The 22,931-nt window shown below is 53.2% G+C and overlaps 1 protein-coding gene across 1 annotated transcript in view; it reads left to right on the plus strand.

The window, feature by feature from the left end:
• The window catches only part of COL23A1 (collagen type XXIII alpha 1 chain), a gene marked incomplete at its 5' end in the record, with an annotated part of 352,130 nt that overhangs the window by 320,255 nt on the left and 8,944 nt on the right, over window positions 1–22,931 (plus strand). Inside the window, 13 exons of the mRNA XM_082837159.1 lie at window positions 7,343–7,369; window positions 8,792–8,818; window positions 10,182–10,208; window positions 13,547–13,663; window positions 14,538–14,573; window positions 14,990–15,016; window positions 15,710–15,736; window positions 16,739–16,792; window positions 17,338–17,400; window positions 17,803–17,847; window positions 19,280–19,357; window positions 21,402–21,455; window positions 22,083–22,127. Of these exons, the coding sequence (XP_082693285.1) occupies window positions 7,343–7,369; window positions 8,792–8,818; window positions 10,182–10,208; window positions 13,547–13,663; window positions 14,538–14,573; window positions 14,990–15,016; window positions 15,710–15,736; window positions 16,739–16,792; window positions 17,338–17,400; window positions 17,803–17,847; window positions 19,280–19,357; window positions 21,402–21,455; window positions 22,083–22,127 (627 nt within the window). The remainder of the gene's footprint in view (window positions 1–7,342; window positions 7,370–8,791; window positions 8,819–10,181; window positions 10,209–13,546; window positions 13,664–14,537; window positions 14,574–14,989; window positions 15,017–15,709; window positions 15,737–16,738; window positions 16,793–17,337; window positions 17,401–17,802; window positions 17,848–19,279; window positions 19,358–21,401; window positions 21,456–22,082; window positions 22,128–22,931) is intronic.

A 22,931-nucleotide genomic window follows, 5' to 3' on the forward strand; every position in this document is an offset into this window, starting at 1 on the left:
TTTTCATGATACCTAACAGGGTAATCATGTAACAGGCAAATGTGTAATTTAAGCAGGTAGTTTGGGATCAATTCAAAGGCATAGCACCATCTCTTCTAGCCACGATGTATAACGGACATATGTGTAATTGCTTCCAGTACATATGCAAGATATTCACTGAGCATGCCCTCTCTGCAAAATAGAAGCCAACTGGCTTTCTGGCCTCACAGAATCATAGACCTAAAGGGACCTAGAGATTTTCTAGGCCAAGGGTTACAAACCCAGATGCCCCTACAGAGCTGGCAGGTCACCTCAGCAGGATAGCAGGCCAGGTGTGAGGCACTAGGGTGGGGTGGAGCCTGTAGCCCTGGGGCAGTGCCCAGCTAAAGGAACACTTGACCCAGCAGGTATTGCCAAGCACGTGGACCCAGGGTGCAAGATCTTCAACTTTTCAAGGAAAGTCCATACTCCAGACGTTTATGTGAAATGTCACAATTTTTAAATGTTGAAACTAATTTGGTTAGTTTTGCTTTTTTTTTTTTTTAAGTGCATGGACCAAACCAAACTTGGCTCCAGGCCAGCCCTGCCCTCTCCTGTACAGATGAGGAGTGGAAGGGGGCAGCGTGGGCAGGCCAAGGAGCAAGTGAAGGGCAGGGCTCTGACCTCAGCAGGCTCCTAGGTCCCCACCAAGCTAAAGCCCTCACAGCTTGCTATGAGTTAGATGCAGTAGGTGACTGCAGAGCCCACTCTACAGAGGGCCCCAGATCCCAGGAAGGGGATCCCCAGGAGGAACCCTGTGCCACCACCAAGGCACGAGCTGCAGCCAGGCTGGGCGTAAAAATTGGGGGTCCTTTCTTCCCTTACCCTACGGTGGAATCCAAGTCTGGGAAATTGCTAAGCCCGGACAGTCTTGCTGTGGCCCATGTGTGTGCAAACAGCCTGGCCTGAGAAATCAGAACCGCATGGTGCTGACCTGCCCAAGGGGGCTTCCCACCCACCCCCTTGCCCACTGGACAGCCCTAATGAGACAGCCTTTGCACAGGAATGTGCACGTCCCAGTCTGGGACCCCAGGCCCCAACAGCCTTGTAATTTGATGAATTGTCAACATCTGGGCCATAATTACTGGGCCCTGGACTGATAATCCTGGTAAGCCCCCTCATCCAGGGGCCCTGTTCTGGTGCATTGGAGGGCTCCATTCCCCAAGGGGAGCTGTCAGCATTAATTACAAACAGAAAACAAGATAGTCACCCAGCTCCGGCCAGTCTGAGCATTTACTCCTGTCTCCGTCTAAACACAACCAGTGTACTGATTTACTTCAGTTCAACAGATACTCTTGCCAATTGGGAGGGCTGAGCCATAGCTGACAGGGAGGAACAGAACCAGCCAGCCCTGTGCAGAGGAAATGGTTGACACAACTTCATTGCCTCAGGGTTCCTCCGAGGCTTTGTTCCCTGATGAACATTGAGAAGCTCCAGTGATGGAGTCGGCATACTCCATGGCCCATACTTACTTCCCCAAGAAACCTCCCCTCTTTTGCCATAGTAGTTAATATTTCTCATAAGATGGCTCCATGGAACCCTGCTTAGGAAATAACCAATAGGGTGACGGAGGGAGGGAGCAAACCCATGAAGGTAAGAGATGACAGCAGTGGCACAGCCTGGCGTCCCATTGCCAGCCACTAGGAAGGCCACACAAAGGTCCCTCCCCAGCACTGCCCACCCGAGAGCCAGTGCAGACTCTACCTCTGTGTCCACTTCCCTGTAGGGTCTCATGACTTGGGTTGGTCTGAAAGAGGAGACAAAGGAGACTAACCTGGGACCCATGTTGAACTTGTCATTTGAGAGAAGGATAAGACCTCCATTTTACGGCTGAGGAAACCGAGGCTCTGGGCTGCTCGGGTCCCTGAGCGAGGCAAGGGGCATGGGCCAGCACGGGGTCTCTGTCCTCCTGGTGTGCGATTCAGCGCACCACGGGGTTTTGTTTGCTTCCACACATCCGAAAGCATCCTGGAGCTCAGCTGATCTGCACCAGGGAGGAGTGATTTAAAGCAGAACCCAGGCTTGTAAACAGCTGTGGGGCTTCGTGGAGGGCAGAAGGGGATGAAAACCTCTGGTGAATTCCACAGCTTTGATCAGGCAGGGGAGGCAGCCGGCAGGAACCGAGCACCTCCAGGCATAGTGCTGTGGCATCTGACTCTCAGGATCACCCATTCTGTGGAAGCTGAGGCTCAGAGAGGGGATCTGAACCCAGGGAAGGCCCAAGCCCTGCCCTCACTCCATGGGCTGCCCAGTGTCATTCCTTCTGCTCCTCTGGTAGGCTACCCAGGGCGAGAAGCAGCTGGAGCGGCTGATGGTCGAGGAAGGGGAGGGCTGCCTTGATGGAATAAGACCCTATGCCACCAAGGCCATACCTCCACCCAGTCTGGGGCTCTGCTCGTCCAGGTGGCCTGGCTTCCCAGAACCAGCTTGTCAGCTGCTGGGGCACTCAGCCTAGACCTTGCCCTGCCTTGGTCCAGCCTGACTACTGTACCCACCCCATGTTTGTCCTTGGCTCCCATCTGACCAGCCCCTGACCCTTCCCTCCTCTCAGAGCACCCAGAGCCAGGCTTGGGCCTCCCTCCAACACATGGAAACACCTGGTTCATAGATGCCATCAGAGTTGCTTTGCTAAGACTCAGCCAGGCCCTGAGATGAGAGAGTCCAGTGAGGCTGGGAACATTGCCCTCCGGGAGACCCACAAGCAGAATGATGGCTCAGGCAAATCTTGCAGGAAAGAAACCTATTTCATAGGGTGTAACCCCTTATTTGACCACAGTATTCCCTTCCCCAGGCAAGCCTGTTACACCCTGCAAGACACTGTTCCTTGGACACCTGTTTGGGAAAGGCAGTATGTAGAGGCAGGGCCCATCCTCTAAGGTTCACAGCCCAGGGCCCAACCTCCCCCAGGATAAGAGGGGTCAGAATCATGCCCCAGAGCTAGGCAGGTCCATCTGACTCCAAAGCCAGGTTGTTTCCCCCTCCACCCAACCCTTCTGTGAGTCCCCTCTTCAGTGACTCCCAGTCACCACTGGTCACCTATCAGCCTCTCCAAGGGTCAGCTGTTTCCCCAGAGAGAGAATTCAAGGGCCTGGGCACAGCCTTCTTGCCTAAGTGTCACCAGAGGTGAGCCCAGAGCCACCTCCTCAGACTAAGGCCATGGCTGTGGGTCAGCTCCACCCACAAGGCTGGGCCAGCACCCTCTGGTCTCTAAACATTTGCACGTGGGCATTCTGTGTTTGCCAAGGGAATCTTCTTGGCATCATATCTAGCCACATACAGCTCCAATCTTGGGTTCCCAGGGAATTCGAGGTGACTTTCCTTCTGCCCTGCGATGGGCGTTTCCAAGATTGCTGCTCTTAATGCCCCTTCTTGCCATTATTCAGAAACTACAGACTTGATTCATGTTTTTAAAACTCCAAGACCTGGGGCAAGGGCTCTGTGATCCCAAATACAGGCAGGGCCCTGGGTGGGAAACTTGGTTTTCTGCCACTTACAGGGCTTCTCACAAACGAGAAAGCTGGGGACCAAGCCTGCACCATCAATGCGCCATCGAGGACAGTCTTGGAGTTGGCAGAGGGGAGCATCCTGCCTGGAAGGCAGGATTCACTCTCAGGAAGGGGCAGCTGAGGTCTAACGCTCTCAGAGACAGCTAGTGGCTCTGATTTTTTCCCCTCTGGAGTCAAAGCCAAGGCAACATCCCCAGGCTCCCTTCTGCAGTGGACACTTCTAGAAAAGCAGGGCACCATGGCGCTGCATGCTTCACGTCAGCTGGAACTGGCCCTAGCAGAGGGTCAAAGTGAAAGAGGGTCCAGGGAGCCCTTGCCCAGGGAGGGTCTGCTCAGTGAGGGAGACAGATGTACCAGGAATCCTGGAAAGAAGGCAAAGCCTATGAACCTTCTCCCTAGGTTCCCTGGACAGCCATCTGTCACCCCCACTACCCTGTGCTGCAGAAGAGGGAGCACTCCATAGAGAGTGGAACCTATTTCAAGCCCTTGGACAATCCCACTGACTCAGCTTCTTCATCTGCAGGAGGGGGCATGGCACCTGTCTCCCAGGGCTGTGGCAAGGGCAAATCCTGTGAGGGATGCAGAGTCAAGTCCAAAGCGAACCCTGCTCTGTGTCCTGGCCTTTATCAGGGACACCTTGGACTCATCACGCTGTCCAGTTCCAAGGCCTGCTCATGTCACAGCTGCTGCTGGTGACTTAGCAGTGAGGCCTGCTGTGTTCTCCCTCCTGACATATGAAGAAAAGAGCTTTATTTAGTTCTAAGCTGCACCTTAGTCTCCTTTTTTGTTTGTTTTGTTTTGTTTCTTGTGATGAGGACATTTAAGATCTACTCTCTTAGCAACTTTCAAGTATACAATACAGTAGTGTAAACTAGAGTCCTCATTGCTGTACATTACATCCCTAGAACTCTTGTAACTAGAATGTTGTACCTTTTGACCCCTTCATCCATTTCACCCACACCCACGCCCCCTTCCTTCTGGCAACCTCTAATCTGTTCTCTGTATCTAGAAGCGTGGGGTTTTTTGCTGTTGTTTTGTTTTAGATTCCACATATAAGTGAGATCATGTGGTATTTCTCTTTCTCTGCCTGACTTTTTTACTTAGCATAATGCACCTCAAGTTCCATCCATGTTGTTGCAAAAGGCAAGATTTCATTCTTTTTTATGGCTGAATAGTATTCCAGTGTGTGTGTGTGTGTGTGTACCACATCTTCTTTATCCATTCATCCATCGATGGACACTTAGGTTGTTTCTATGTCTTGGCTATTGTAAATAATGCTACAGTGGGGGTACAGATATCTTTTCAAATTACTGTTTTCATTTTCTTTGAATAAATACCCTGAAGTGGAATTGCTAGATCATAAGGTGGCTTTATTATTTGAGGAACCTCCATACTGTTTTCCATAGTGGCTGCACAATTTACATTCCCACCAGTAGCACACAGGGCTTCCTTTTTCTCCACATCCTCACCAACACTTGTTACTTCTTGAAAAGGAAGGAGCTTTACTTAGTTCTAAACTGCATCTTTAATTTCCATCTGCATTATGGCGTTTTTTAATCCATGCAGAATAGAGAGGGGCAAAGTTTGCACTGTGTTTGGGCTCAGGTCAGCAGGATGGACAGACACATGCAGGGCCTGGGCACAGAGTCTGCAGTGGCAACCACACTGGACAAGGTGACTGGGGGCCCGTGGGCAGGCGAGATCCAGTGGGCAATGGGACAGAGCAGGGAAGGTTTGAACAGAAGCATGCAAGGGCAGACAAGAGGGGAGAGTGGCCAGGGGCCAGGCAAGACCACTGCCGTGGCTTGAGTGTAGTGTGGACACAGAACTGAAGTGCCTGCCGTGTCGGCTCCAGCCCCCACTTCTTCTGGCTGCATGGCCTGGGGCAAGGCCTTCCCCTCACTGGGCCTCAGTTTCCTCCTCTGTAAGATGGGTATGATAACACCTTCCTTACACAGGGCTTCTGTTGTGATTCAGGCAGAGTGTGGAGGCCACCAATAGCCCCCAGAAGAGACCCAGGATGGGACTGGGCCCTCTGTGTTATGGCAGCTGAGAGGGCTAGGGTGAGGGGTCCCCCATAGAGATGCCCAGAGGGACATGGCCCTGAGGAGGCCTAGCAGGGCCTGAGCATGGAGGGGTAGATGAGGGGCAGGACCTACTTTTAGAGGACTGCTAAAGGGAAGAGGCTTTTCATACGGATCCAGGTCAGGACAGCCAGGAGCTGGCCCAAGGAGACAGGCCAGCTAGGACAGCTTCTGATGAGCTGCAGATGGTGGGGACCGAAACTGCACCTGACCAGGAGCCCCCAGAGCCTGGGCCCCCAAGACCTTGGAATGGCCCCACTCCCCCTCTCCTGGGACCCCAGCTGCCCCCAGGCCATCACCCTGACATCCAGACCCTCAACTGAATGTGAAGGGAATGGCAGAAGCACTTAGGAGACCAATTTTCAGAATTGCCCTGGTTTCCTGCCTGGAGTGAGGCCCTTGAGTGAGGGCACCAAGGAGCAGTCGCTCTCACAGCATCTGGGGAATCTGCAGATGGCTGTCGGCCAGGGCAGTCTGGAGACCCAGCCAGGGAAACTGGCTGTTTACCATTGGACCCAGCAGGCAGGTGGACCCAGTCCATGGCGCCCCCATTGGGTTCCTCTACACCTCCACAAGGGTGTAGAGGAATCCAGTGAGGCTTTGTCAGGTGGGTGGACAGTGGGAGCTTTTGGGTAGTGGTCACCAGCCGTCTGAAGATACCACAAAGCCCCCAGACCACTGAGAGGCCCCAGCTCTCTAGACCCACCCTTGTATTATTTGACTTTTGCCTTCAAAGACCACAGCAGTGCAGGGAGCTGAAAGAGCTTTCAAGACTCTTCTTGTTATGTCTTAGTTCAGGCTACTCTAAGAAAGTACCATAGACTGCATGGCTTATAAACCACAGAAATCTATCTCTTCAGTTCTGGAGGCTGGGAAGTCTGAGATCAGAGTGCCAGCACAGTCGGGTTCTGGTGAGGGCCCTCTTCTGGGTTGCAGACTTTCAACTTCTCACTGTGTTCTCACATGGTGGGGAGAGAGGGCTAGAGAGCTCTCTGGGGTCCTTTTTATAAGGGCACTAATCTCATTCATGAAGGCTCCACCTTCATGACCTAATCACTTCTCAAAAGCCCCACCTCCACATACTATCCCATTGGGGGTTAGGTTTCAACATATGAATTTGGGGGGGACACATTCAGTCCCTAACAAGTTACAAGTGACAGAAACTCAATTCAAACTGGCTTAAGGAAAGAAATGTATTCGCTGACAAACAGAAAGAAGTATGCAGAGGTAGTTTCAGCTTCAGGCCCTTTGCGTGCCTTTCTCTCTGTCTCTCAGCTCTGCCTTCCTCTCTGCTGGCTCTTTCTCAAGCCATGTGGTGCCCCCAGGAGCTCCAGGATTAACCCCATCAGGAGAAAAGAATCCTCTTTCTTCTAAAGCTCCACCATTCAAAGTCCCAGGCATGACACTCATACCTGAACTACTCACCCTGGCCGAGGGAATATGGTCACATGTCCAAACCCTATAGGGTGGATGGGGGTGGCTTTGGAGAAGAAACGGGCTCTGTTATCAGAGGAGGGGATTCTGGACAACAAACAGCACAGAGATGCCCCCACCCTGAGTCCACGTGAAATGTACCCAAGACCATGGGCTCGGGGCAGGCTTTGGTCTCTTGTCACTCAATTGTGCCTCTGGGTCATAAAACACAGAAGAAATGCCTTTCCTGTGTGTAACCTCTGTGCTCTCTCACTCTCTCTCTCACTCTCTCTCTCTCTCTCTCTCTTTCTCGTTTTCCAGGGACCACTGGGTCTGGATGGCAAGCCCGTAAGTGATAACAGGGCAGTTGTAGGTGGTCCTGGGATGGGGCTGCCCCTGGGGTTGGGAGTTACCATGGATGCCAGAGAGAAGGGCCACTAAGAACCTGGTTTAGCATGGAGAGAAGCTATTTGACCATCAGACTTGAGTTTAAATCCAGCTCCACCACCTGCTGACTGTGCAACCTTGAGGAGGCCTCTTCACCTCCCCAGCCTGAGGCTTCTGTTTGTCAAACAGGCATATTAATTCTCCCCACAGGGATGCTGGGGATGCAAAGAACTGTGAACAGCACTGTCCCTGGTGCCCAGTCAGCCCTCAAAACACAGAAGGCCCTCCCAGCAGACCCCCGGCACAAAGCATCCCCTCATACAGTCTGAAGACTTAGATGGTGACATCAGGCTGAAGAGTTCTCAACACCTGGACCAGAAGCATATGGTCCACTGGCATATTTAGCAGAATGAATAAGATGCACACAGAGACAGCATAATAAAATGAATAATTGGATATGGATGGAAGGAAGGAAGTACAGATGGATGAATAGATTGATGAACAGATGGACAGATGGATGGATGAATGGATGGGTGGATGGAAGAAGAGTCAAATGAGGTAATGAATTGTACACACAGTTGGATGCATGGAAGAGTAGATGAGTTAGTGGATGGATAAATGCATGATGGTTGAGCAGACGAGTGAAAAAAATGAATGAATGAACAAATGATTGAAGAGCTGACTGATGATGAGTGCATTATTAAAGGGGAAGAAAGAACCCACTACCTAGATGGATGAGTGAAAGAGCGAATCCATCACTACCTGCAGGGAACATGGATGTTTTGGGAAGGAGGCCAGTGATCGAGGTCCCTGACCAAGAGTGTGAACCCCAAGCTGGCCCACTGCAGCCTGGCCCCCACCCCAGGGTCTCTGAGCTCCACAGTTGGTGCCTTGTGTGTGGCCTGACCAGCTTCCCTAGAAGTCCTGGTAACTTGGCAAGACTGAAAGAGACACATTTCCCTGCAGCCAGAGAGTGATGGCAGCCATCATGGCCTGCAGGGAGCCACCTCCACATCCACACACCCCCAGACTGTGAAGACAGTGACCTCCTCACTGGTACCTGGGCACAATGGGTGCTGAGCAGGGAGGGCTCTGTTCTCTGGGGGAAATGACTAGCACATGTGCCCCTGTCCAGAGAGGATGCCAGTGACCACCCCAGTCTCCTGTCCTCCTTGTGGTGAGCACTGAGGTTCAGAGCTTCCTTGGGGCCAGCACAGGCAGCCCTCATAAAGGCTGATAGGCGTGTATGTTTTTTCACTCAGCTGCCCACAGCTCTGCTCAGCCTCACAGGCCCTTCTGCCCTCAAAGCCTCAGGGAAGATAGAAGGGGGCTAGCCTAGTGCTCTTCACTCACTCCTGTTCTTTCTCTATCTTCCTTCTCCAGGGACTTCCAGGCCCCAAAGGAGAAAAGGTAAGTGATGCTGGAAGCTGTCCAGATGCAGTAGGCTGATAAAGGAGGCCAGAAATCTGCCTTCAAACCCCAGCTCCAGAGTGTGACCTTGGGCAAGTTACATCCCCTCCTGGAGCCTTACTTTCCTCATCTGTGAGGTGGGGCTAGTGGTTCCTACCTCCTAAAGTGGTTACAAGGCTTACATTTGACAATTTAAAGTACCTGGAGGGTTGAATCCGAGTTCTCCTGGCACCAGAGTGTAACAAAACTCAAAGCACAGTCTACCCAGAATGATGAGTTTCCAAAATAATCAATCCTGAAAAGGGGAAGGTGCCAGAAGAGCCTGTGGAATTGAACACTGACTGTTGATGGCATTCTTTGTGGGGAGGACACCCCCCCAGGAAAACAAATGGCAGAGAGCTAACCCTTTGCAGCCCTTTGTGAGAAGGTCTTCCCTGACATTTGGCACTAAATGTCACAGTCAGACTCCTGGAGGGCTGGGAACTCCAAGTGACTTGGAGGGGAGCAGGAGAGAGGGGAGACCTGTGTGTCCCACAGTGGAGTCAGGGGAGGGAGGGGCCATAACAGACCTGGGTGTTGTAGAACCGACAGGGCATTTCTAAGGCAGGGCAGGGCAGGGCTGGGCTGGGCTGCGCCACTGCTATGTGGCCCGCATAGGTCAGGGCAGCCAGGGTTCCGGTCCACCCTCAGGGCTGAGCAAGGCACAGGATCTGGTGTTCAGAGCCTCAGGTTTGCATTACAGCTCCACCACCAACTGTGTGGCCTTTGGCAAGTTACCCAGCTCTCTGGGCCTCAGTTTCTCCATCTGTAAATTAAAACCAACCTCTCATGGGAGAGACTACGTGAGGTAACCGTCTGAATGTTCTTTGTAGATGATGAGACACTCGTGCAGTTGGCAGGTACAGTGATTGCCTTCTTGCCAATTCTGGCTGATGCCACCGAGTCATAGAAATGATTAAGGTAGAGGCTTTGAAAACAGAGAGAAATTGAAGTCTTGGCATCTACTGCTACATAGCATACTGCCCCAAAACTTGGTGGCTTAAAACAGTAAATCAGTTATCATCCCTCATTATTCCCAGGTTCGGGGGTTCCACTCTGCTGTGTCTGGGGGCTGCCAATAGATAACAGACCACCTGGCTCCAAGCCCTGGATCTACTAGCTGTGTGACCTTGAGGAAGTTACTTAGCCTCTCTGTGCCTCAGTTTCCTCATTGGAAATGGAGATGACATAGAACCTTTATGTTTTTTTTCTTAGAATGAAGTGAGACTGTGTATATGAAGCCCTGAGCACAGAGCAAATGCTCCACACATGTGAAGTAGTAATAAAAGTAGTGGTGATGTATCACCCTGTTTTTTGTTCCTAGGGTGTACCAGGAGACTTTGGCCCCCGGGTAAGAACTGAGCAAGACCCTCCCCTGATCCCACATGGTTTGTTTCATATCATGATAAGGTATACCTAGCGTTTCTTCTGGATCCCTATGCTTATCACAGAGAAAAGTGAGCAAGCAGCCCCTCCCCACCCGTGGTCTATCTCGCTGCCTGTTTTCACTTCAACATCCGCTGGGTGGAAGCCCCAAGCACCTTGATTTGGCCGAGGCTGCCGACCCTGCACAGACAGGGACTCTCTGGCAGACATCCAGTCACCCTTATCACCATAGATGGGCAGACAGTGGGGCTGGCACTGGGCCCAGACTGGAGACTGATCTTCCTGAGGGCAGCTGGCACCCAGGAAGAGGGAAGACTGTGGATGTAGCCAGCAGCCCTGAGCCCAGAGTTCAGCTCTGCCACTTACCAGCTGAGTGACCTGGAGTGAGTCACCTTCCCCTCTGAGACTCAGTTTCTCCAACTGTGAATGGGGATGACATCCTTGACCCCAAGCCACTGAGGTGAAGATTCATGGCAATCAGGAAAGTGGGCACCTGGCACCCCAAGTGGGAACAGTAGATCAGAGTCTCTGTCCAGCCCACTTCTAGCCCTTCATGCCCCCTGAGTCCAGGCACCCAGAAGTGCCTTGTTCCGAACCAGGGTTCTCCTCAACGGAGGCTGAAGCAGAGTGGAGACCTCTGCTGGATGGGCCCCACAAAGCAGGTCTTGGCAATTTCGCGGGGAGCGTAGCTGGGGATGCCCACTCGTGGATCTCTGTGCAGCTCAGGCTTTCCCCAGGCTGGTGGGGGCATTTCTAAAGGGGCTTCCCAAGAGCAGCATTCTAAGCGGCACGAGACCAGTTAAGAGCTACCTCCAGAACGGAAACAGTAGCACGTCCACTGCATTCTATTGGTCACAGCAGTCACAGGGCCCACCCAAGTCAAGAGGGTGGAGAAATGGACTCCAGCTCTTGGGGGAGTGCAAGGTCCCATTGAAGAGGAGCCCGTGGGATGGGAGCAAGGATAGCACCCATGTTTGGAGAATGTGTTCTGCCACTTCCAATGACCAGGCTTCCTCTCTCCAGGTGGGGTTAAGTGGCTTTGCCTCCAGAAATAGCCTGGTCGTTTCTAAATCACCCTCCTGCCTTTCTCATCACACACCTCTTTGCCAACTAGATGGTTTTCCCGAGGCTCAGTCCAGGATTTATAAGTAGAGACCATCACGTGTACAATCGCCGAATCCTCAAGGTAGACTGGCGGAGTCTGGGCTGCTGGTGTGTACATTCCCCTCGACTCACCCCACGTTCCCGGGGGAGACCTCAGCCATCCGATCCTGGTGGGAGGAGGAGGAGGAGGCTGACCAGCCTCATTCCAAGTAACTCAGGAGAAGACCCTAAACCTCTTCTAGAACCTGCTCAAGTATCTACACCCATTTTCTGCCTTGGTAAGGAGCTTCCAGGCCAGTGGTTCCCACCCTGAGCCCTTGAGCTATTAAAGGAGCAGCAGTGGACGGAGTATCTTCAGCTGATTCCTAACACAGTGTAAAATGAGACAGAAATGACCCACGACTATTGCCACTCTGGTTGGGTGACCTTACCAAACTCAGTTGTCTTTTGGCTGGAATTCTATCTTCTTGGTCAGGACCCTGGCTGAGTCAGACTGATCAGAAGATCTGCATGGTGGACATTGCAAGCTTCAGTTAATTTTTTAATTAGGAAAACAAGTGAGCTATGTCTTAAGTGCAGTGGTCTAGAGAACCAAGTTCTCTCATATTGTGGGGTCACAGATGAAAAATACTGTCTAAAAGAGACTCTTGCCTCAGTGGTCAGAGGAGACAGTGCCTTTCCTAGCTCTGTAACCTTGGGTAAATGATTACATTCTCTGACCACTGGCTACTCCATCTGTAAAATGGGACAATAGCAGTGCCCTGGCCAGGTGGTCGCAGGGTTAGGTGAGATAACCTCCAGGTAGGCCTCACTCCTCAGAGCTTGGGCACACAGCAGGGGCCCAATCCACAAAAGGCTTCTTCCTTTCTTGGTGACAGGAAGGTTAGGAACTGCTGGCACTGAGCCAGATGTGCCACATTACTGTGTCCTGAGCCAGTGCTGGGCGGGCACCACTGAGGCAGCAGGAAGTGCTGGGGGCACTGTGGTCTCTCCTCCTCTCCTCCTTGCAGGTGGGGCCACAAGGTGAGGGCTCTGGCTGCCTGAGGTCTGACCCATTACTAACACTGCCAAGAGTGAGGGATTTGGTGCTGCATGAGAGAGATGGTGTGGTCCTTTGTCGCTCTTTTTTTTTTTTTTTGAGATAATTAAGATTTCACAGGCAGTTGTAATAAATAATACCCCGTGTACCCATCATCCAGTTTCCCCCAATGGTGACATCTTGCATTGCTGTAGTACAACCTCACAACCAGGAAATTGACACTGATATAATCTGCCAACCTTATTCCATTTTCACCCATTTTACTTATTTGTGCGTCTACTTATTTCCATGCAGTTTTATCACCCTTGAGATTTGTGCAACCACCACCCAAAGATCCCTCCTGCTATCTTTTTATAGCTGTAGTTACCTCCCTCCCTGCCCCCATGCCTAACCCCTGGCAACCACTGATCTGTGCTCCATCTCTATAAATTTGCATTCCAAGAATCTCATGTAGATGCAGTCATCTAGTAGCCAACTTCTGAGATTGGCTTTTTTCACTCAGCATAAATCTTTTGAGATGCATCCAAGTTGCTACATGTGTCAGTACTTTGTTCCTTTCTATTTACTGCTGAGCAGTATTCCATGACATGGATGTACCCCAGTTGTTTAATCATTCACCATTGAAGGACATTTGGATTGTTTCCTGTTTGGAGCTATTATGAATAAAGCTGCTGTGAACATTCATGTATGGGCTTTTGTGCGAACATGTTTCTGTTTATCTGGGACAAATGCCCAAGGGTGTGCCTCTATCACTTAATAAAGCTGGAGCTGACCGACCAGGAAGGTCTTTCAGGAGGCTTACAGTCCCCATTCCAGAAGGAAGGGCGCTGGTTGGGCACTTGTGCTTTGTCCCACACCTAGTGTGTCTCATCTCTCACCTAAACACCGTAGCTGGGCTTCAGGCACTGAGAGCTGGAGACATGGAGCATGCCGTGGAGTGTACAAGATCTTCTTGGCCTCTTATGCAGAGGTATAGGGACCTGTCCCTTTGTGTGGCCACCAAGAAGTGGCAAGAGGCCCAATAACAAACCCCTTTCCTCTGAGCCTGCCAAGGGCTGGGAAGGTGAAGGCATCTGGCCGCCCATCTGAGGGGGCCTCTCTCTGAGGCCAGAACCCCTTCCCCTCAGCCTCAGAGTCATGCTGGGCCCCATCTCTTTCAGGGAGATCAAGGGCAAGATGGAGCTGCTGGGCCTCCAGGGCCCCCAGGACCCCCTGGGGCCCGGGGCCCTCCTGGCGACACTGGGAAAGATGGCCCCAGGGGAGCACCAGGCCCAGTGGTAAGAGAGAGCACGGAGCTGGACCACCCAGGACGTGGTTCTGTACTTACCAAAACTCCAAACCCTGATCCTAGAATCAATGCCAACCCTAGCCCTATCCCAAACACCCACCCAGACTCTTACTCCAGTCACACCTTAAATCTGACACTAACCAGGTCCTTAACCCCAATTTAGACCTTGACCCCAAACTCACTCCCAAATCCAGATCCACACCCCCAATTCAGATTGTTATCCAGACCCTAACTCTCACCCCTACAGACTCTGACCCAGCTCTTATCCCCACACTCTAACCCCACATAGATTCATAGACCCTAACCCTAACCTTGGTTATAGTCTCAGTCCCAATCTACACCTGGAGACCCCTATGAGGCTGCTGTCTCTGCAGATCTCTACCAACCTCTTCTCCCTCTCTCTCTCTCTCCCTCTCAGTCTCTCTCTCTTTCTTTTTATCTCTCTGCTTTTTCTTTACCTCTCTCTCTCTTTCTCCTACTAACTAAGCCTCAGTTGTCCTCCCATAGTCCTAACCCCAATACCGGAGACCAAATCTCATTGTACTGCCTCTTTCCTTCACCCAGGGGCTCCAACCTGTACTTTCCCTCCAATGCAGAGCTGGCACCTCCACCAAACTGCCACCAGGGTCCCCTGTCAGGGAAGCTACTCAATTGTCTCACCAATTCCTTATCATGTTGGGCATATAATTCCCTGAGTCTCAACTTTCTTGTCTGTGGGGTGGGGACAGTGATGCCCACTTTTCAGAAGTTTGGTGAGGACAAAATGTACTTGCAGCCCCAGCCCAGGGTCTGGCGGGAGATGGGGGCTCAGTCAACTGTGAGCCCCTGCCTCCCCTCATTGCTCTCCTCTTATGCCTCCTCAGGGTGCCAAAGGAGAAGCTGGACAAGATGGCGAGACGGTCAGTATCCAGGGCATTTCAGAGGTCCGGGCTGGCAGGACCGTGGTTCCAGGCCCAGAAGCCCCTCTCCCACACACACCCACATCGGGGTTGGGTGTGCGGCTGTATGTGTGTGCACACCTGCACTCTTGCCCCCCCACCACCTGTGGGGAGCAGATGGGCCAGGACTCCAGCCCCAGCAGAATTCTCACAGACCCAGACCCCTGGGAGGGAGCCTGCAGTCCACTTGTCACTGCTTGAGATCTAAAGCAGATTTCTGTCCAAGATATGAATGGGTGGCACAGCCGGGTTCCAGAGACAGCTCTGCCTGCCCTCTGGGACTTGGTGTCACCCTTTATAAAACAAGGATGCTAAGGAAGACAGCCCGGGAGCCCTGTCTGGGATCATGTTTAGCACCCCTTCTTCTCTCATTCCAGGGCCCGAGTGGACCCCCAGGGCCCAAGGTAAGCTCCTCTCACTTCTGTCTCAGGCCTGGGGTGGGGGGCTCCCTCACCCCACCACCTTCCCCTCCCCCACCCCCACTGAAGCCAAAGTGGCAGGGTTAGAAGACCAAGTTCTGTAACCTTAGGCAAGTGACCTCATCTCTCTGTGCCTCAGTTTACTCATCTGTCAAATGGGGTCATGATAAACTTTTCCTGCCTTTCCTTCACAGCAAGTTGTGAGGATCGAATAATAAAATCCATTAGCTTGTCAGCTCTCTTTTCTTCCCTCCTTGAGCAGCACCTGCCAGGGTGGGAAGGCAGGCTATGGTCCTCCCTGAAGGAGCCAGAGCCCCTGGACTGAGCAGGAGGGAAAGGTGGGAGAGGAGCCCCCTTTAGTGAGTGCCTGCTGGGAGTCAAGGGCCTTCAATGCATTCCCTCTAATCTCACAACCACCCTCTGAGGCTGGGGGAGTCAGGGCCCCTCTTACAGGAGCAGTGACTTGCCCAGGGTCACTCAGCTTGGGAGGGACCAGGTCAGGGTCGGAGTGGAGTCCAAGACCGTCAGCCCCAGCACCCACATGCATCTCTCTGAGGGGCTCGGGGGTCTCTGGGCTGCGCTGGATGGGGGTCATCAGGGCCACTTCTACCAGAGGAGCAGGCGCCTGGTGTCCAGGTGGCTCTGATATCTCTTGCATCCCCACTGTCTCCCCTGCAGGGTGAGCCCAGTGTTCCTGGAAAGAAGGTGGGGGTGGCTGTGGATGGCCTTCTTGGCAGGGATGTGGGAAGTGGCTGGAGAGAAGGGCAGGGGCTGGGCACGGCGGAACCCAACATAAGTCCTGACTGTGGGTGGCGGCTCTGACCTCTGTCTCTGAAGCCAGGATCTCATTCATTCATTCATTCACTCATTCACTCACTCTTAGAGAAATACATCAAACACATACAATTACTCAAACGTATCAGATTTGTTCCCATGTCAAATTGGTTCTCGAAAAGTGATCCCTGGAGCAGCAGTACCAGCGTCACTGGGGGCTCATTAGACATGTGTGTTCGGGGCCCATCCCGGAGGCCCCGAGTCAGAGACACTGGGGGTGGGCGTGCTCTGTTCAGGCAGCCCCCTGAGTGGTGCTGACATGTGCTCAAGTTTGGGAACCACTGACCCAGATTAATCTTCCCCCATTGCTTCCCATGGCTGGGCCTCCTCCTCCTCTTCCTCCTACTGGGCTCAGCAAAGCTGCCCCCTCCTCCGGGGGACCGTCCGCAGCCACCTACTGAAACACATGCTCTCCCTGAGTCCCTCTCTATCCCACCATTCTCTTATATTCTCTTGTCTACTTCCCGGCATGGGGCTATGAATTTATCTGGATATTTCCTTGCCCTCAGTCTCCTCTGACTCATTGAGCAGGGACCCCATCTGCCTGGCTTGCAGAGGGTGCTCAGAGATGTTTGCTGATGGAGGGAATGAATTCCCTCTCCTTCACCCACCCATCCATTCCTTCTGCACACACCTGCTAAGGTGTGCTCTGGACTAGTGGGGACAGGGGACAGAGGTGGATCTGACCCCACCCCTGCCCTAGAGTTACGAAGAGGGGAGAGGGGTGCTGCCCCAACCCAGTATGACCAGTGCTGCTGCCAGGAGTGGACTGGTGTGCTGGGGAGTACAGAGGGGGGATGGCCAACTGACTGCCAGAGGACCCAGCCAGTGTGTGCAGGTTGAGGGCTGCAGCCTCCACTGTTCTCTCCTCAGGGGGATGATGGGACACCAGGCCAGCCAGGGCTCCCAGGACCCTCAGGGCCCAAGGTAGGTACATGTCCCTCCCTCAGTGGTCCCCCTGCCTCCCACCTCCCCAGTTCCCACCTGCCTGGTGAAGCCCTACGCTGCCCTTTCACATCATGGCACATGGGTTGATGACCAGGACAGGCCAGAGGGAGGCAAGCAGTAAGGCCAGGGTCCCACTCACCAACGGGCCTGGCAAGTCACCCAAGCCATTTGCCTCCCCTCACACCCTCAAGTCTTCTGGTTCCCATCTTAGGTGGCCCCACTCTACCCAGTCCCCAAGGCAGGAACTGGGTATCTTCCTTGCTTCCCCAACCCCTTAAGACAACCACCAAATCCTGGCCAGCCTGCCTCCAAACTGCCTGAGCCCCTGAGCTGCTCCAACCATATGCCAAGACCAAACCAGAAGGGGGCCTTGGTCCTGAGTCCTCTGGGCTGCACTGAGCCTATGCCCCCCAACCCACAGCTGGGCTCAGGCACGTTCTCAGGAATTACTCTGGAAGCCCACAGACCCAGGCAGCCCCCAGGCTGCCCCCAGCGCTCTCTCACAGCACACGCCTCTGTTGCAGGGCAAGCCAGGGAGCGCGGGGCCTCAGGGAGAGAATGGCGTGGACAGAGCCCTGGGGCCCAAGGTGACATCACAGTCCACTGCTCTGGTTCCCAAAGGCCCATCACGGGGGAGATGGGTTTCACCTCCAATTTGCCCTTTTAAGTTGGGAGTCCAGGAGGTCCCAGGCCCAGGGGTCTTGTTTGATTGGCAATCAGAAGCCCACCTGGGGGCGGGTGGCAGTGGGTCTGGGTGAGTGATGAGGCCTCCACTGTGTAGCCTTGGGCTTCTGGGCCTCAGTGGCCCATCTCTACACAACGAGGGGTCAGAGGAAGGTCTCACAGGCCCTCCCTCAGGGAGCCCCATTCCTGGGATGCCAGTCATGTCCACTCGGCCCTGTGTCCTTTGGGGAAGAGGGGACTAGAGTGGGCAGGGGAACTTTTGGCTTCAGCCCTGCACACCTGGCTGCAACCATGTGTCTCCACAGGGGGAGCCCGGCCAGCCAGGCGCCGATGGAGCCACAGGGCCGCGGGTAAGCCGTCTTCCCCCAGCCACACCAGTGGGATCCAGGGGCCTGATTCCTTCTGAAGCCCCCTGTCCCCCAGAGACCCCAGAAGAGCTGGCAGGAACTGGGAGTCTTTTTTTAATAATAATAATTCATTAGTGATTTTTTTTTTTTTTTTTTTTTGCTTTTAGTCTCATAATACATGCTTTTGGTAAAATGTTCAACTATGGATGTGAAAATAAGAGTCCCATCCTCTCCCCTCTTCTCCTCCTCCCCAGGAAAGTGTCTGCCCTCCCAGACTCTTTTCTTGGCGTATTCAAACATAGACCTCGATTTGCGACATATGGCATTACCCTCCCCCTGTGGGGCCTTGCCTTTCCCCCAGCCCCACATCACCGTTCACCCCTGTCTCTGGAGCACAGCCACCGCAGCTGGTTCCAGATCTTTTGTGATGAGCCCCTATCAACACACTTTTAGAACTACATCCCATCCCCTGTTATTGGCCCTGTGATTTTGGGCAATCACATCCCCATTATGCTCCCAGAGGCAGCCTTCCTCCTCCAAAACACAAGTCTAAGCCCACAGCCTGGTCGTGCAGGTGGCCAGGGAATTGGATTAAGCATTGAGTGTGGGAATTCAGTGTACACCTTACAGTTCCGTGAAGGCCATGACCGTGGAGGCAGCTGGCAAATGATGCCCTGGCCTGGGTCTCTCCATCCTGCGCAGATGGCCTCAGGCCTGACCAAAGTGCTCACAGACCCCGCTGCTCTCCTAGCAGAGAAGAGTCCAGTGGGGAGGTGAGGTTCAGATGAAAGGTGAGGTTCCAGCAGCAGTGCACATGCCTGTGAGGATGCGTGCCTGTGTGAACACATGCATGTGCAACACATACATGTGGACATGTGTGTAGGGGGTGTGTGCTCAGAACCAGGAGCGAATGGGAGTGTCAGTGCCTGGTGTGTGCAGTCTCCACCTGAGGTTAAGAAACTGAGGTACAAGGGCAGCATCCAGCCGGCATGTCTTTAATTGGCCCGCGCAGTGTTTTGGAGGGTTTGGGTGTTTTTGTTTGTTTGCCAACATTTAAAAATCTGAAGCACTTCACATCAAAATCAGACTCTCCATTTTCTCTCAAGAACGCAGGGATGGGCCTCAGTGGGCTTCAGTTCCCACGTGAAGGCAAATCACAGCCACCCCCAGGCTAGGCGGAGGTGTGTTCCTCAGTTGGCCCCAGGCATCCCCCTTCCCTTGTGTCACCCCCTGCCTGGCCCCTGGATTGCTCAGTCAGGGTGCCAGTGCCTGAGAGAATGCAAGAAGACACCATGCTGGGGCCGCCCAGGGTACAGCTGAGAGCTGACCCACAGCTCACTGGCCTGTGTGCAGCCCTGGTTACTAGGTTCTCTGGGTAAGACAGAAATGACTACCATGCTTTTCCCTGAAATTCTTCCTCTTCTTTCTGCCTCAGGGTGCCCCAGGCCTCAAGGGTGAGCAAGGAGACACGGTGGTAATTGACTACGATGGCAGGATCTTGGATGCCCTTATGGTAGTGTTCCTGGTAGACCCTGATACACCCTTGCTGTTTGTTTTCTGAGGGAATATTCATTTACTTTGTGCATAAGTCCTGCACCTCTTTACACAAGGGACCAGTGGCAGCTTAACAAGAGGCTCCACATTCACCAGGTGCCTGATATGGAAGTCAACGCTGTGTGGAGACCCGCACGATGCTGAGAGAGCTACTGTAAATGGGGCCCATGTGGCCCTGAGCTCCTCAGAGGCCAAGACAAAAAGGGAAGCTCACCCTTCAGAAGCAGGAGGCAGGGCCTCCCCGGGGCCTTCCTAGGGAACACAGGCTGGAGGGGGCTGGGTCTTCTAATGACCTCTGGGGGAGAAGAGTGTGACAAGGCCTGTACTGGGAGGCTCAGGAGATGTATGGCCTCTGAGCCCTGCCCCAGTGCTGGGCAAACTTGGGACCCATCACTGGTAGAGTGAGGGGTTGGGTGCCAGCTGCTCACAGGTACCAGGGAGGGGAGCTAGGGTGGGGAAAGGTGGTCCTCAGAGACAAGACTGGGTGTCAGCACCTAATCCCACCTGAGCTTCAATTTCAGTTATCTCCTACAGGCCTCAGGGAAGCACAAGCTGATGGTAATGTGCCCACCCCAGGCCTGCATGGCGTGGTGTGGTGTGACGTGGCCCAAGGGCATGCATGTGCATGAGCCGCATGGAGAAGCCCTATGAGCTCAGAGAGGCGGGAAGTGGATTTTGGATGCCAGCCGGAACAATGACTGGATTCAATGGGCAGGGGGCAGACACAGATGGGTGAAGGGAATGGTATGAAAGGTGGGGTTAGCTAGAGGCAGGGAGGCCACCAGGGAGGCATGTGCTGGGCCTGAACCTGGAGAAGGGTGGGTGGACTGGAGGAAGGTTGCAAGACCAGGGGCATCTCAATGGAGGAGCCAACAAGAAGGCACAGGTTGCAAGATATTGGAAGTGTTCATCAACAGATGAATGGATAAAGATGTGTGTGTATATATATACACACACATACAATGGAATTCTACTCAGATATTTTAAAAAAATGAAATTTTGCCATTTGCAACAACATGGATGGACTTGGAGGGTATTATGCTAAGTGAAATAAGTTGGACAGAGAAAGACAAATACTATATGATATCACTTATATGTGGAATCTAAAAAATACAACAAACTAGTGAATATAACAAAAAATAAGACTCATACATATAGAGAACAAACTAGTGGTTACCAGTGGGGAGAAGGAAGTGGGGAGGGGTAATATAGGGGTAAGGGATTAAGAAGTACAAACTATTATGTTTAAAATAAGCTACAAGGATATATTGTACAACACAGGGAACATAACCAATATTTTATAATAACTATAACTAGAGTATAACCTTTAAAAATTTGAATCACTATTTTGTACACCTGTAACTTATATAATATTGTACATTAACTATACCTCAGTTGTTAAAAAGTGGGGGCAGGTTAGTGAGAGGAGGTGGAGGGAAGAGACCTGGAACTTGCTGGGCTGGGGGCTGGGCAGCTGCAGCCTTTGTGAAGGGGCATGAGTATGGGGGGTAATGGTGGGCAGCGGGCCTGTGGGAGACCTGGGTGGGGACAGGAATTTGGGAGTGAAGACACCATCTCCTCCCAGTGAAACCGAGGGATGCCCAGGACCAGCAGACAGCACCAGAGTTCACAGGAGAGGCAGAGAGCACGGTGCTAGGCCACTGGTGGGAATGTGATCTTTGGCTGGCCTTGAATGCCAGCAAGGGTTTTACACTTGTTTCTAGAGGCAATGGGGGAGCCATCGCAGGATCTTGAGCAGGAGTGTGTTGTGACAAAACCTATACTGAGGGCAGAGGGGTTCTGGGCCCTTCGTGGCAATTAGACACTGTGACGTCTTACCCGATACCTGGTGCGGTCTGCCTGGCCTCCCCCAAGACACAAGGCCTGACCTGACTAGGTGGGAAGGGGGCTATAAGGGTCACTGCTGCCTCCAGATGTAGGGGTGGGTGGGGAGTGATGGGGAGGCCCCACCTGAATACTGACCCCTTGACTTTCACACACAGGGTCCTCCTGGGCCACAGGGGCCCCCCGGGCCACCAGGGATCCCTGGAGCCAAGGTCAGTGCAGATGTAGCTATGTGGTCCCCCCAGACCCCTGTCTCCAGGGCCCACCTCCCCTCTCCCCTCTGCCTCTGCTTCTCTCCCAGCACCCTGGCCTGGCTTCTGGGGCTCAGAGAAAGTGGCCCTGCTCCTTCCTAACCAAGCTGGGTGCCTTCTTCTTGCCCCTGGGTTCTCCCTGGGATCATTCACACGTGTAATCCATAAACGGCCCCTCATGACGTCACAAAGTCCTGTAGATTCCATAGGCATTCCTATGGCCTGCGTGCATCCTTTACACCTGCCCACTTGACTCAGGAGAAGGAGCCCAAGACTTTGAAATCAGGCAGGGTCTGGTCTCTGCCATCATCCCTGGGCTGTGTGGCCTGGAGCCTCAGCTTCCAAATCTGTAACCTACCAACCTACTATAGCCACGGGCTGCACCTGCCCATAGGGGCTGAGGAAATGGAGGAGAGGGTGGTTGGTGCCTGGCACTGTGCTGGACACCCAGTGAGCATCTTCTTGAAGCTCCAACTGCAGGGACCCAACCCAGGGCTGGTGTGCTGGTCAGGGGAAGCAGCCTGGCCACAAATTCCTGCCAGGGGCTGTGGGACACAATAACCCCCCTTGCTGTCTATTCCCTTCCAGGGCGAACTCGGATTGCCTGGTGCTCCAGGAATCGACGGAGAGAAGGTCTCTGGGCCTTTTATTTCCTTGGTGATGCCGGTGCTTGGCGTCGGACTGTGTGTGTGTGTGTGTGTGTGTGTGTGTGTGTGTGTGTGTGTGTGCGCGCGTGTGCGTGTGCGCAGAGTTGGAGAGAGGCAACAGAACAGAGTGGGCTCTGGAGCCTGTGTGCAAATCCTGGTTCTGCCCGTAGACCTCAGGCAAGCTACTCACTTTCTGGCAGCCTTAGTTCCTCACCCACAGGTGAAGATGGTATAACAGGGCTGCCATGAGGGTTAAATAACTGTGTATGGAACACACCTGAGAGCAGTGCCCGCATGTAATAGCAAAGAGTCTTCAAATGTTAGCTAAAAGTATCACTGTCGTTATTGATATTATTCCAAGTGTACATGTGTGTGTGTGATCCTACATAGACTCGACAGTGTCCGTGAGAACCACTTAACATTCATGGGTGTGCTTTAGCACTGGGTCCCTCATGTGTGGCACACAGTGGACGTTACAAAATTGGTTGAATGAGGGAATACGGTGGCTGGAAGGGTGACTGAGGGATGGTTGGTTGTATGTGGGGCTCCCACCGTTGGCTCCTGAGATATGAGCACAAGGTTGGCCCCAAACCCCATATGCGCCCCTTGGTAGCTGCCCAGTCCCAGTCCCACTTGCTCTACCCCCTCCACGCCCTGCCCCACCCTGCACCCCTGCTTGCAGTGAGGCACGCTAGGGGCTGCCCCTTCTCTGTCTCCGACCAGGCCCCTCTGCTCATTCATCACCTGGTCTGGAGGGGAGGACCCACAAGGAGGAGGTGGGGGTCTGGCT

This window comes from Leucopleurus acutus (genome assembly GCF_964270905.1).
Source record: "Leucopleurus acutus genome assembly, chromosome: 3".
In the NCBI taxonomy this organism is placed as follows: Eukaryota; Metazoa; Chordata; class Mammalia; order Artiodactyla; family Delphinidae; genus Leucopleurus; species Leucopleurus acutus.